Raw genomic sequence first — 13925 nt, 5'->3', positions numbered from 1 at the left:
CGCACCCCCAGGGCGTAGACTTCCGGCCGAGCCGCGGGGTCGCCCACGAACGGGTTGTCGGGCGGGACGCGGTAGGGCGGGCCGCGCTCGTTGCGGTCCACGTCGATGCGCAGCACCTTGCCCAGCAGCGCCGACCTGCGGGCGGGGCGACAGGGCACAGGCTGCGCACCGCGCACCGCGCACCGCGCACCGCGCAGGAGAGCCAGCCTGGGCCCCGGGGCAGGCCCCGCAGGGCAACCTCGCTCACCGTTCAGCACTGATGCAGCACCCTCCTGCGGGCCAGGCCTGGCCTGGCGTCGGCCCTACCACCACCTGTGGCTGGTTTCATGCTAACGGCAAAGCCGGCGATTGGGGCGAGGGCACCCACTCAGCTGGGTCAGGACAGGTCCATGGCGTGCCCAGCAGCCACGCAGAGAGAAAATGGTAGGGTTGGGCTCCACCCAGGCAGCCTGCCCAGACACCCGCGCTCTTTACTAAGCGCCAGGGAGCCCCTGCGTCCTCACTGTAACTTCAGGGTGCTCTTGCTCAGCCCATTTTGTCCTGAGCTGTGACGTAAAAATTCTACTAGAAAACCGACCAGCTCCATTCTCTCCCAGGACCCAGCACACACAGGGCCACCCGGCGTCTCCTAGTCAATGAGTGGGTGACCGCATCAAAGCCCAGGGCACCAAACCGAGTACAGGGGAGGGCTGGGGGAGCTAGAACAGGGCTGCAGGCTTCCCTCCATGCAGCCTCTGGGGGAGTAGCTTCTGGTTTCATTTCTCACAAGACAGAGATGACATCTGATGGAAAGATCCACAACGCACTTGAAGGTAACGAGGACGGTTACACCTCTTGTCTGTGGTTTTTTTTTTTTTAGAGAGAGAGATTTTTGCTATAGGGCATGTGCACTCACCAGAAAGACAAGAGAAACAAAAAGCAAGAAATAACACCCCCCCCGGGGGTGATGGTCACACTGCAATCCCTTCTCCTCTGTTCTCCTCTTAGGATTTTGGGCACATATGCACATACGCCCAGTGTGAGTTTTAAGCCTTAGGGTCTGGGATTCGAACTGCGGTCAGCCATGTGGCAGTCCGGTGACATAACCGTCTGCTGATCCCTCGTCTGTAATTTTTGATACGTCTACTCAAGGTATCGTTTCCCCCTCTCTGGTGGCATTTTGGTGTCTTCCCTCCGGGTGGCTTTTCTTTGTTTCTGTAGAGGTTTTTGCCTTAGGGTGCGGGTACTTATGGGGAGCGGGAACGGCAGAGACAGCGAGAGGGAAAGTGAGAAATCACCCCGCGGGAAGGATGGCCACGCCACAATCCCTTCTCCTCCATTCTCTTCCCAGGATCTTGGGCATGCACACACACGTGCCAGTGTGAGTTTCAAGCCACTGGGTCCACATCTCGAACTGCAGTTGGCCATGTAGGAGTCCAACAACAGAACTGCTGTGCCATCTGCTGGCCCCTCCAGGTGGCTTCTCAAAGCCAGCTGTGTCATTTGTTCCCGAAACAACCACGTACCCTTCACATTCACACAGCAGTGGCACCCAAGCGTTTCTTTGATCATTAAAGACATCAAGCAAGTGTCCTGTGAGGGTGATAAGCCACTCGCACACCAGGACCGGCTGGTGTGGTGGTGAAGGTAACTGGATCCCACAGGCCAACTGTGCAGTTCGAGTCCTGGATCCGTACCTTGAAAAAAATGCGATGGGCACATGTGTACCCAGGCCCCAAATCCTAAAGCAGGTGCAGCATGACCAGCCCCGATGGGGGGTTCTCCTTTCTCTCCCCCACCGCCCAGCGCCTGTGCCCTAACACCTAACAACAGTGACAGAAAAACGCGCACACCCCAGGATGCCCCGTGGTTAACCCCTGTCCTGTCACTGCCTTCTCACTTCCCCCAGGAGCGCCTCCCACACCCGAGCCCACACGCCGCACACCAGGCTTCGACGTGCCAGTGGGCAAAACTCACGGCCGCAAAATAATGTTTATAAGCTCTGTCCAATTATCCACAAATCCTTAATTTCTATTTTCACAACTTCATCTCTAAACACATCGCAAACATGAGAAAGCTGGGGCGATTCTTTCACTGTCACATATGAAAGCTCGAGTCACAAATCGCACAGGCTTTAATTACTGTAATCAGCATCATACTCGCTATTTTTACTTTCTGGGCTGAGGAGGGTTTTGTCATTTTGGCTGCGAGAATGGAGAGGCTGACTCGGGCTCCTGAATAGCCTCGTGCACGCTCACATGGCTCCAAGTGTGTGTCCCCATGTGCACATCGAAGACAGGAATGAGGGCAGGCTTGCTCAAGCCCGGAAGTGGGTGGGTGAGAGCAAAACGATACGTCAACATCCGGGTCTTTGTGAGTGATCCGAGCCTATACGCCCTGCTTCTGTCCGCTCAGACTCTCCCATTGGTCTGAGAAGCACCCCTCCCCTGCTCGGATGAGCGGTCAGTCCCCACTCGGGGAGACTGTAAGAAGCCCACGGACATGCTAGCCTGCCAAAAGTAGAACGTACTTGTTTTGGGCGTTTCCAAACTTTCCAAAGGGGTCTCCGGCCATCCCACCATCTCCGGTGAAGATGTAGAGGTACCCGTCATTCCCGAAGAGCAGCTGGCCCCCATTGTGGTTCGAGGCTGGTTCTTCGATCTCCAGGATTATCCTAAAGGAGGATAATATCCCCGCCAAAAAAAAAACAGCTTCCACGTATGAGCCAAAAACACTAAACAAGATAATAGCAAAAGGACTGACCCGCGGCCTAGCGGTTAAGGGAGTCAGATCCCACGTGGCTGACCACAGTGTGGGTTCCAGCTCCAGCAGCTTGAAAACTGAGCACATGTGCTTGTGTGCCCTTTATCCCAACAGAAGAGAGAAATGGAAAAGGGACTGTGGACCAGCCACACCCCATTGAGTGGTGCTTTCTCCTCTCTCTCTCTCTCTCTCTCTCTCTCTCTCTCTTTGTCTCTGGAGAGAGCATGTACCCTTAGGCAATTTTTTAAAGAGAGATTTTTTGCTACAGGGCACATGCGCTCACTGGAGAGACAGAGAGACAGAAAGCGAGAAATCACTCCCCAGGGAGGATGCCGCAGTGTAATCCCTTCTCCTCCATTCTCCTCTTGGGATTTTGGACATACATGCACATGTGCTCAGTGTGAGTTTAAGTAGCTGGGTCTGGGGCTTGAACTGTAGACTGCGTGGAAGTCCAGCGAAATAACTATTACGCCATCTGCTGGTTGCTCGGGCAATTTTGAAAAAAGAAGATAGGGCCAGCAGATGGCATAATGGTTACATCCCTGGACTCCCATATGGCCGACCGTGGTTCGAGTCACAGACCCCATAGCTTGAAACAAGCCAGGCACATGTGCATGAGTGCCCAAAATCCCAAGAGGAGAATGGAGAAGGGATTGCAGCGTGGCCATCCCCCCTGGGGGATGGGGACATGATTTCTCGCTTTCCGTCTGTCTCTCCCTATCTCTCTGGCAAGCTCATGCACCCTATAGCAAAATATCTCCTTTAAAAAAAAAAAAAAAAGAAAAGAAAGATGACAACAAAAACAACTTCCCCCTCCTTTGACTCAACGTCCCCCTCATTTCCTGCTGGGGAAGACTTTTCATATTGTTGACAGAAAATGATTTTCACAAGGACCTGCTAGGTAGGCTGGGCATGGGTAAGTTATTTAATTGTGCCAAGGAAGACCTGGCGCCTCAGAGAGGTTAAGCAGCTTGTCCAAGCTCACATAGCCCATAGGTGGCAGAGCTGGGGCTGGAGCAAGTCTTCTAGTTCGTTTGGGTCTAGTGTTTTCGTTTGTTTCGTTTTTTCCTTTTCATTTGCTAGAGAGTGTATGCAACCATCACATGGGACCAAGAGAAAGTGAAAAAGTACCCCTGCTGGGGATGGTCACGTCATAATCCCTTCTCCGTCATTCTTCCTTTGGGGATTTTGGGCATCGGTGCACAAACATCCGCTGTGCTTGTCAAGCTACTGGGACTGAGACTCAGACGACAAAGCTGGCCATGTAGGATCTAGCCGCCCTTACCACCATGCCACGGTCTGGCCACTGGTCTGATGGCTTTTCTACTACTCTCCCCTGCTGTCACCTGTCCTGCTATGACTCGGTGAAACTGCTGGCCTCGTCACTGGCACTGACTGCTGGCGTCTTCACATCACGGCTCTGTGCACCCCGGCCACTCGGGCACGCACTCTCGTTTGCACCCCACTGTAATCCGAGGGTGGTGGCCTGGATGGGGGGTTGCACCCGCCCCATGCTCTTCCCTCACTGGCCTTGCAGAAACCGTTCCCTGCACCCCAACCAGCCGGGGCTGCTGTGGGGAGTCAGAGGTGAGGAAAAGGGCAAAGGCACACTCCTCTGCCTCCCGGCTCTGGCACCAGAAGTGGCAGCTGCAGAGAGAGCAGCGACTGGTGACGGGAACTCCGACAAGAGCAGCAGTCACAGCTCACAGCTCTCGCTACCCCGGCCCGTGAGTGGTGGCAGCTTCTCGCAGTCCCGACCTGTGGGTAACGGAACCCCCCTCTCTCCCTCGCCAGCCCTCAAAGCCTGGTCATCAATTCCCTGATCAAATTCCTTCTGCCTGAAACATTTAGGACAGTTCAGGTTTTCCAGAGTTGACCACTGAGTTATTAATCTGTGATTGATACGAACAGGAGGAGCTGAGCGCGGCTGGCTGCAGTGTGGTTGGGCCAGCTGGTGCCACGTGGCCGACTGCGCAGTTGTGCCCTGGACCTGGCTGCTTGAAAAACACGCCAGGCACATGTGCACGGGTGCCCAAAATCCCAGTGGGAGGGAGAAAGGAGGAAAAGGGATGGTGGCCTGACCATGCCCCGTGGTGGGGGCGGTCAGGGAGTTCGTTCTCACTTTCTCTTTCTTTGGGGAACACAGGTGCCGTTTGGAACATTTAAAAAAAAAAAAAAAAAAAAAAACAAGGAGGGAACCAGCAGTTAGCGTAGTGGCTATGTCGCTGGACTCCCCCGTAGTCGACCGCGGTTCGGGTCCCGGACCTGGTGGCTGAAATCTCACACCGGGCACGTGTGCGTGCGTGCCCAAGATCCCGAGAGGAGAATGGAGGAGAAGGGATTGCGGCGTGGCCATCCCCCCTGGGGGGGGATTTCTCGCTTTCTGTCTCTATGTCTCTCTCTGTCTGTCTGGCGAGCGCATGCGCCCTAGAGCACACACCTCTTAAAAAAAAAATTAAAAAAGTGCCTGGAATAAGAGAACGGAGGAGAAAAGTTGGCTCAGAAGCCAGATCAAGGGCTGGGACGTGACCTCCTGCGATACCTGTTTTGCAAACCGTCCTTTCTGGGCCGGGAAGGGGGACGTGTACCTTGCAGCCCCCACAGCGTCATACACCCTGGTGAGAACTGACAGGGCCGTAGGGGTGCACCTCACGCAGGCCCGCCCGATCCTAGCCCCTCCCAGCCTGCCTGCCCTGAGCCACCTCTCAGAGCCGTGGTCCACGGTGTTCACGTCATCCTCGGAGACCCGGAACTCGCTGATGCGGATCCACTCATCAAAGTCGACCCCCACGGAGTAGTAGACATAGAGCTTGCCGTTGTGCCGGAAGCCGGGGTGGAAGGCGAGGCCCAAGAAGCCCCGCTCGTCACCCTCCCAGGGTGAGGTGAGCACCGCTCGGCTGATGTTCAGGAAGGGCTTCTCTAGCCGCGAGCGGTCGGGCAGGTAGGTCCACACCAGTCCCACCTGCTCGGCCACGAAGAAGCGGTGGGTGCCGTCCCGGGCGTGGACCATGGCCACGGGGTTGCGCAGCCCGTTGGCCACCTCCTCCAGGCACAGCTGCAGGCAGCCCTGGGCGTCGGCCACCACGCGGCCCAGGTTCAGATTGAGGTTCTCGTTGACCAGCAGGCGGGGGAAGCAGTAGTCCGTGTCGTCCAGGGACACGTAGTGGCAGAACTTGGCGCGGTTGTGCTCCAGTGCCCAGAGCTCTCGGTCGGGCGAGAGGTGGCGGAACAGGCCGCGGCAAGTCTGCCACATGTCCAGGCAGTAGTCTTCGCAGAGCCCGGGCACAGTCCGCAGGGGTGTGGCAGCGTCCTCAGCATCATAGAGGTGGGCCGCGTATGGCGAACACTCCTGCAGAGACAGAGATGGCTCAGAGACGCGTGTGGAGACACGTCCTAGCTGTGCGGCCCTCGGCAGTTCACCCGCCTCTCTGAGCCTCTCTGTTTGCTGATCTGAAGATGGAGATGCCACCATCTGTCTGTCACCATAACTGGTGGTCCCTATAACAGTGGCAACCCTCAGCCTCCTGTCTCATCTCTTCTCTCATTTTAGTTTTTGCTATAGGGCACGTGTGCTCCCACAGAGAGAGAGAGAAAGTGAGAAAGCAACCCCCCACACCGGTGCCCTGAGCGCCCATCCTCTTCTCAGGGTTTTGGGCATGCACATACACACACCTGGTGTGTTTCTCAAGCCACCGGGTCTGGGACTTGAACCACACAGCTGGCCATATGGGATCCGGCTGATTTAATCACGCCACCAGCTGGCCTGTCCCTCTTGTTTTAATGCTTCTGCTAGAATACTTCACCACAACCATTACCACTAACAGTAAAGCATGACGGCGCCACAGCTGCTGTTGAGCGCCTCCTGTGTGCCAGGAAGGGCCGGGGCAGGGGCACACACTGTCTTCTATACCACGCCTTTGCCTGTGTGTGGCACGGCTTCACCTCTGACCCACCTTACTTGAGGGTCATCTGCTTGGATCTTCTGGACACCCCACTACCCCCAACATTAACTTCTGGTTCCTGACTCTACTTAAAAATAATTTTGGGGGGACCAGCAGTTAGCGTAATGGCTATGTCGCTGGACTCCCACGTAGTCGACCGCGGTTCTCCTCCTGGACCCGGTGGCTTAAAACTCACACCGGGCGCGTGTGCGTGCGTGCCCAAGATCCCAAGAGAAGAATGGAGGAGAAGGGATTGCGGCGTGGCCATCCCCCTGGGGGGTGATTTCTCGCTTTCTGTCTCTCTGTCTCTCTCTGTCTGTCTGGCGAGCGCACGTGCCCTATGGCAAAAAACCTCTCCAAAAAATAAATAAATAAAAAAATAATTTTTCAAAAACCTGTTTCGAGGGACCAGCAGTTAGTGTAATAGCTATGTCACTGGACTCCCATGTGGTCGACCGCGGTTCGTGTCCCTGACCCGGTGGCTTAAAACTCACGCCAGGCGCGTGTGTGTGCATGTCCAAGATCCCGAGAGGAGAACGGAGGAGAAGGGATTGCGGCATGGCCATCCCCCCGGCGGGTGATTTCTCGCTTTCTATCTCTCTGTCTGTCTCTGTCTGTCTGGTGAGCACATGCACCCTCTAGCAAAAACCTCTCAAAAAAAACAAAAAACAAAAAACAAACAAAAAAAAAAACACCTGTTTCGAGAGGCTTGCGCACTCTCTGGAGACAGACAGAGGGGGAGAGAGAAAGCACACCCCACGGGGCATGGTCACCCTGCCATCCCTTTGCCGCCTTTCCATCCTGTCGGGATTTGGGGCATGTGTACACACACGTCTGGTGTTTTTTCAAGCCACCAAGTCCAGGATTCAAATCGTGCAGTTGGCCACGTGGGATCCGGCTCCCTTAACCATGTTTTGTTTGAGTTTTTACCAGTGAGCATGTGTGCTCACCAGAGAGAGAGACAGAGAGAGAGGAGAAAGAGCCCATCACGGGGCCGGAGGTGGCATGGTGGTTAAGGCAGCTGGATCCCACATGGCTGACAGTGGGGGTCAGGTTCAGAGCGGGCAGTGCATGGGTGCTCAAAATCCCAAAAGCAGGGAGAGATGAGGGAGAAGGGATTGTGGGGCAACCATTCCCCAAGGGCCGTGCTTTCTTACTCCCCCCACCACCACAATCCCTTCTCCTCCATCTCTCCCCCTTTTGGGATCTGGGCAAGTGCATGCATGTGCCCAGTGTGTTCCTCAAGCTGCGGGTCTGGGACTCAAACCATGTGGTTGGCCATGAGGGATCTGGCTGCCTTAGCCACCAGGCCATGGAGCCGGCCCCCTATTACAGTGAAAATGAACATGTGCTTCCTCTCTCTCTCTCTCTGGCAAGCGCATGCACCCTCTGGTAAATTAAAGAACAATTAGTTTACTTGCTCATTAACCATCTTTCTTAGCACATAGTTCTATAAGGGCCGGGATTTTTGCCTCTTCTATTCAGGGTGGCATCCAGAGCCTCAATGTGTCTGGCACATAGTAGGCCCATAGCAAATACTGAGCAAATACACCAAGTAACAGCTTACCCCGCCCAGCCCTTACCCAGAAACCAAGCACTCCTGTGTCCGGTTCACTCAGCCTTAGTCTTCGCAGCCTGGGCACGGTGCAGGAGAGCACCCCGACGTGCCTCGGCCTCGGCCCCTCCCGGCAGGGACTGGGGCTGTCCTCTGGCCCAGCTGCCTGAGGCCTTCTCTATGAGCCGAGGAACCAGAGGGCCCCTTGGGCACCTCTGCAGACCTCTCAGCCTCACTGGTCCTTTCCTGCTCCGCTGAGCCCAGGTGCATGGGCAGAGCCCAGCCAGTTCATGCCATGTCGCATTCCCTGTGCCACGTTCCCCGTGCGGGACATTCGTGCCACTGGGCCAACACGTGCCCACGAGAGGAGGGAGCTCCTTCATCTTCGCTCTCACTCCCATTTACAGATGGGGGAGCAGAGGCTGAGAAGGGCCTCTCAGCCCCAGGCCTTTGGCCGCACAGTGGGGCTGGGGTTTGGGCTCAGTATGCCAGCTGCTTGGCCCACTCCTAACCCCCCACCCTGAACCCTGGTGAAGTGGCCCCCACACCATAGCACCTTCCCTGTACCCCCCCTGCCTCAGCATCCAGCTCTGGGAGAGCCCCCGTCGGCCAGGCTCTTAGACCACATGCTGTACTCTGTCTGACCCCACTGTCACCGCGGGCACAGCAGGCCAAGGTCACAGCCCCGGGCCCCAGGATGACCCCCACAGTGGGGAAGCACCGATGGCTACACTCTACCTTCACAGGGAGGACAGGTCAGATGCCAAAGGAGGCCAGGGGGACAGACCTGCCCCGGCTGTGCTCTCAAGTCCAACTGGGGCAACTGCTACCCATTACATGACTATGGCCTTTGGTCACCCCCCAGCCTGTCCTCCTGGCATCCCTACGGCTGCAGGGCTGAGCCTTGCCTTCACAGCGCCTGCTTGGGGACTCACCAGTCCCCGTCTCAGGCCCAGACTAGGTTACTGTGCTCCGCAGGCCTCGCTCTGCTGACACGCAGGCCAGATGGCCAGGCCTGGGGGCCGTGTGCCTCATTGGCTTGCTGCAAAGTGAGGTCATGTGACTCATCGTTGTCGCACTCTGCGTGATGCATGTGCGTGGGTGTACGGTGCTGTCGGACAGCATCTTGCTACATCCCGATCTCCCTGCCCCAGCCTCCCACGTAGCCGATACTGTGGGTGCATGGCCCCAGTCAGGCTCTTCAGACGGCCTCAGCCTCCCTCGTGACCCTCCTGCTTCATCCTTCCACACAGCAGGGCCCACGGATGCATGCCACTGCATCCAGCTTTTAACAGTGGGCCAGGAATCGAACCAGGACCTCCCACAGGGCCCAGCCTGCCGAGGAGGAGAGTCAGCCAGTGTGTGCAACCACAGCGGGCCCTGCAAGTGGCCTTCAGGCCTTGGTTTCTCGTCCCTGAAAGGAGCCACAGGCCAGCGCGGGGCATGTGCTGGTTGACACGACTCCGCAGCAGGCTGGGCCCCGAGGGAGGCTGAGGCTGGAGGACTGCCACATAGTGGGACCCCGAATGAACAGGAGAGAGACCACACGCCAAGAAGTGGCCAAGCTGGGGCTTAAATTCAGGCCCCACGACGCCCTGACTGGTGCTGTCCCATGCTAGTCACGAGGCTTCATTCATGGGTGTTTACAGGCCCAGACTGTGTGTCAGGTCCCACACCCAGCCCCCAGGGGAAGCAGAACAGACGCTGGGACACCTAGGCGAAGGCCCTCACTCACCAAGCCCCGTCCGGAGTGGAGGGGACAGCTAAGACGCTGGCCCTGTGCACCGGACCGCTGAGTCGGCGGGACCCTCTCATGGCTGACATGCTCTCACACACAATGCCAGCCTGGTGCCCAGCCCAGAAGTCGCAGGACATAACAAGAGGGTGGGCAGTGCTGCTGGCAGGGAGGCGGTCAGCCTCACAGTGTTCAGAGGGGCCAGAGGCAGAAAACCCAGCCGGCACCCAGCCACCCAGCCATTCAGGGCAGGCCTGCCCTCCTCTGCCCCAAGGGTGCTGCACGCAGTCGCTGGCCTCATGACTCCCGAGTCCCGAAGGCTCCCTCTGCCCACTGACCCTCCGCCGGGTAGGCCAAGTTGTTGTACACGGTGCCCGGTCCGGCGGTTAACCCTCCTTACCGCTCCCTCAGCCAGCAAACTCTTACTCATGACATGAGGCCCGATTCAAGTCTCATACTCCTCCATTTGTTTCTTACATGAACAAGAAAGACAGGAGACAGAGGCCCCCCCCACAGGGTCATGCCTCGGTCACCCCAGCCCTGGGCCACAGGCATGTGCGAGTCCAGTGTGCTCAGACAGGTCTCTGATGCAAACCCAGAACCTCCCCACGTGGGCCAGTCTGGCAAAGTGTCGCATCTCTCTGCTGTGCCGTCCAGCCCCGTTGCTCCAGGCCTGAGAACTCCGGCCCCCTAGGTGTTCTAAGGCTCCGGCCATGCCTTACACCACAGTCACCACGCTGCAACTCCAGCCTGCAGAGGGCTCCCTACTTCTGCCTGGCCCCCACCAGCTCCACTGGTCTGCCTGGCTGGACTGAATGAGCTCCGCACACCCTGCAGACCGTAGGACCTCCAGGGCAGGAACCCTGGGGCCCAGCACACAGTGGGTCTTCGAGGAGGCAGTGTGGCAGCATGGGAAGGAGGGGGCTTTGGAGGCAGAGCACACAGTCCTATGTGACCTTGGGTAAGCCCCTTAAGCCCTCTGTTGCTCAGCTATAAAAGAAAACTTATTCCAACCTCACAGAGTTTTCAGGACTACGTGGAGATGAAACATCAATCAAAAAACTACTCAAAGTTCCCTCCTCCAGGAAGCCTTCCGTGACTTATGCAGCCTTTTTCCTATGTCTCCATAGCTTTTGGTAACCCTGGCACATTCTAGTAAGTAGCTGTGTGTCTGTCTCCCGAACTGAACAAGGTGACAGTGGAAGCTGGGCCTGCCAGACACCCGCTGCCTCTGGGCCCAATACCCAGCACAGGGCCGACGCCCAGCAGGCTCTGGGATGGTGTCTGCTGAGCACACGAGCTTGTAGGTGTGTCTCACACAGCTTCCTCACACATCTGGGTGACTTTGGGCACTTGGAGAGGGGCCCTAGGGTCCAGGGAAGTTAGCTAGGTGGGAGGCACACGCCAGCTGGCAGTGTTCGGCCACAAGGCCCCTTCCTTCCTGTCCTTTCTCCTCCAAGGAGGCCGACATCTCCCGGTTGACAACAAAGCCCAGGGGTCTCCATGCCCCTCAAGACTGAATGCCACCACTCACTGAGTCCTGTAAATAAGGCTCTCAGCCACAGCCACCGCCCCGGTGGAAATGCGGAGGCTCCGAATCCAGACGTGGCCTTGGCAAGCAGGGAGCACCGTCCTCCTGCCAGCGCCCTCCACGAGGCTGTCAGGGGAACCGTGACCTGGCCACAGCCACTCTCCAAGCTCAGTCCAGACATGAGGTCACCCCCAGAGACGCCAGGGTGAGGTGCTAGGGCTACCCCACTCCAGTCGTTCCAGGCCGGGCCGTCCTGGGAAGGTTCCCAAGAAAAGGGAGATGCCTCCACCAGGGGCAACGTCTGGACTGAGCCCCCTCCCCCTGTCCACCTCGTTTGCCCCGCTGAGCCTGGCACACAGGAAGTGCTCGCTAAACACAGGTGGGACGGATGTGTGAGCCCTGCGATGGGACCGGGGCCAGGGCCAGGGGAGCCCTAGGCGGATAAGGAGGCTTGGCCAGGCCATTCCAGCCCGCCCACCAGAGCCAGCTGTCTACCCTACAGAATATTCCAGAGCCCAGGGACCTCTGCAGCCACCCCCAGCCCCTCTCACTGCCCACCCAGAGGAGCCCAGGGCCCTCCTCATCCACCCCCAGCCCCTCTCACTGCCCACCCAGATGCCCCACTCCCATTGGGCAAGTGTGGCCCAAGTCTCCCTTGGCCACGACTGTGGGCAGTGTGAGCGCAGGTTAAGTTTCGGCCCTTCCCGGCATCGCCCCTGCGCTGGCCTCTGGGCCCCACTTGGACCCTCCCAGGACTGGCAGCCAGGGGGGCCGTCGAGCCCTAGAGTCTACACAAACACCTCCTGAACTGTGTGGTCCTCACTGACTCTGAGTGACAACCCAGAGGTGGCCAAGATCTGCCACATCAGAGATATGGTCCTTGACACAGCAGGGACCTGCCCAGGGTCACTCGGCCAGGCAGCACAGAGCCAGGATCAAATCCAGGGTCAGGCTCCAGCAGCTCAGCTGCCCCACCCCCGCCCCTGCTGGGCCTGCCCCTGCTGGCTGAAGGCCTGGAGCCCTGCTGCCCCAAGCCTGTCCACCCCCAGGCCTCACCGCCTGAGTGCTGGGCCAGGCCCACCTCACGGCTTCCTGGCCTTGCCCCACTCCTTCATTGTTTTGTTTCTTGTGTGTTTGTTTCTAGCTTGCTATAGGGCACATGTGCTGGCCAGAGAGAGAGAGCGAGAGAACCCCTCGGAGGCATGGCCACGTTGCAATTCCTTCTCCATTCTCCACTCGAGATTTGGCCCATGACAGCACACGCACCCAGAGTATCCTTTCAGTCACAGGTTCCAAAACAGACCACACAGTGGCCACCTGGGAACCGAAACTCACTGGGCAGTGGCCATGCAGGACCTGGAGCTCAGACCACGCAGTGGCCACGCAGGACCCAACTCAGGTCTGTGCAGTGGCCTAGCAGGACCCGGAGCTCAGACCTGCACAGTGGCCACGTGGGACCAGGAGCTCAGACCTGCACAGTGGTCACTCGGACCCGGAGCATAGACCTGCGCAGTGGCCACGCGAGACCCAGAACTCAGACCTATGCAGTGGCCAGGCGGGGCGGAACTCAGACCACGCAGTGGCCAAGCAGGACCTGGAGCTCAGACCTGCGCAATGGTCACGTGGGACCCGGAACTCAGACCGCAGTGGCCAGGCAGGACCCGGAACTCAGACTGCGCAGTGGCCGTGTAGTATCCAGCCGCGGTAACCACCGCCACCTGCTGGCCCTTTGATCCCAGCCGGGCGCTCAGTCAGGCCGCGTGTGCCCATAGGCACTCAGGCAGCAGGGCCACCGTGACACATACAGTCCTGCAGCACAGTAGGGTGTGGCAGATGAGGGGCGCCACCCTCAGAGGGGAGACGGGGTGGTTAGGTCTCACCCAGGCGCTATCACGCAGGTGGAAGTCAGCCACCCCCCAGGGAGGAGAGCGCAGCTCTCAGAGCGAGCCCTCGGGGCAGGGTGGGGATCTCACGGTGAAGTGTCCCCAGCCACCACAACCCATGCCTCTGCAGTGTCCCCTGCTCCCACCTGCGGCAATAGTGGAGAAGAGCACCATGGCTTTCCGGCCCTGGTACCAGGATGAGGGCAGGGCTCGTCAGAGCGAGACCCACTGCTGACTCCACGGGGTCCCAGGACAAAGGAGCCCCTTCTCTGGGGAAATGACGGCATGACCTGTCCATCCTTCCTGCTTCAGGAGGGAGACTGAGGCCCGAGGAGGCCCGAGTTACACAGCTGACAAACGGCAGAGCCCAGAGGCGTCCAGGATGGCCGGTGTCCCCGCGCGGTGCCGTTACTCCCTCTGGGGGCCGGCCGCTCCGACCCTCCGCCGCGGGGTTCCGAGGTCCCCTCCCACCCGCTCCCCGCCCGCGTCCTGCTGGCCGCGCGCCCGCTCACCTGGCACAGCAGGTCGAGCGCGTAGC

The 13925-nt window shown here is 58.4% G+C and overlaps 1 protein-coding gene across 1 annotated transcript in view; it reads right to left on the bottom strand.

Annotated features, from left to right (window-relative positions):
* The window catches only part of HHIPL1 (HHIP like 1), a 29052-nt gene extending 15133 nt beyond the window's left edge, over positions 1 to 13919 (bottom strand). The window contains 4 exon segments of the mRNA XM_027776377.1: positions 1 to 135; positions 2510 to 2653; positions 5445 to 6091; positions 13900 to 13919. The exon segment at positions 1 to 135 is cut by the window's left edge and continues 127 nt beyond it. Of these exon segments, the coding sequence (XP_027632178.1) occupies positions 1 to 135; positions 2510 to 2653; positions 5445 to 5995 (830 nt within the window). The 5' untranslated portion in view covers positions 5996 to 6091; positions 13900 to 13919.
* Positions 13920 to 13925: the final 6 nt, after the last annotated feature.

Source organism: Tupaia chinensis, unplaced genomic scaffold (genome assembly GCF_000334495.1).
Source record: "Tupaia chinensis unplaced genomic scaffold, TupChi_1.0 Scaffold000671_1, whole genome shotgun sequence".
Taxonomy (NCBI): Eukaryota; Metazoa; Chordata; class Mammalia; order Scandentia; family Tupaiidae; genus Tupaia; species Tupaia belangeri.
The sequence above is the reverse complement of the archived record's forward strand: the minus strand, read 5'-3'. Positions and strand labels throughout refer to the sequence as shown.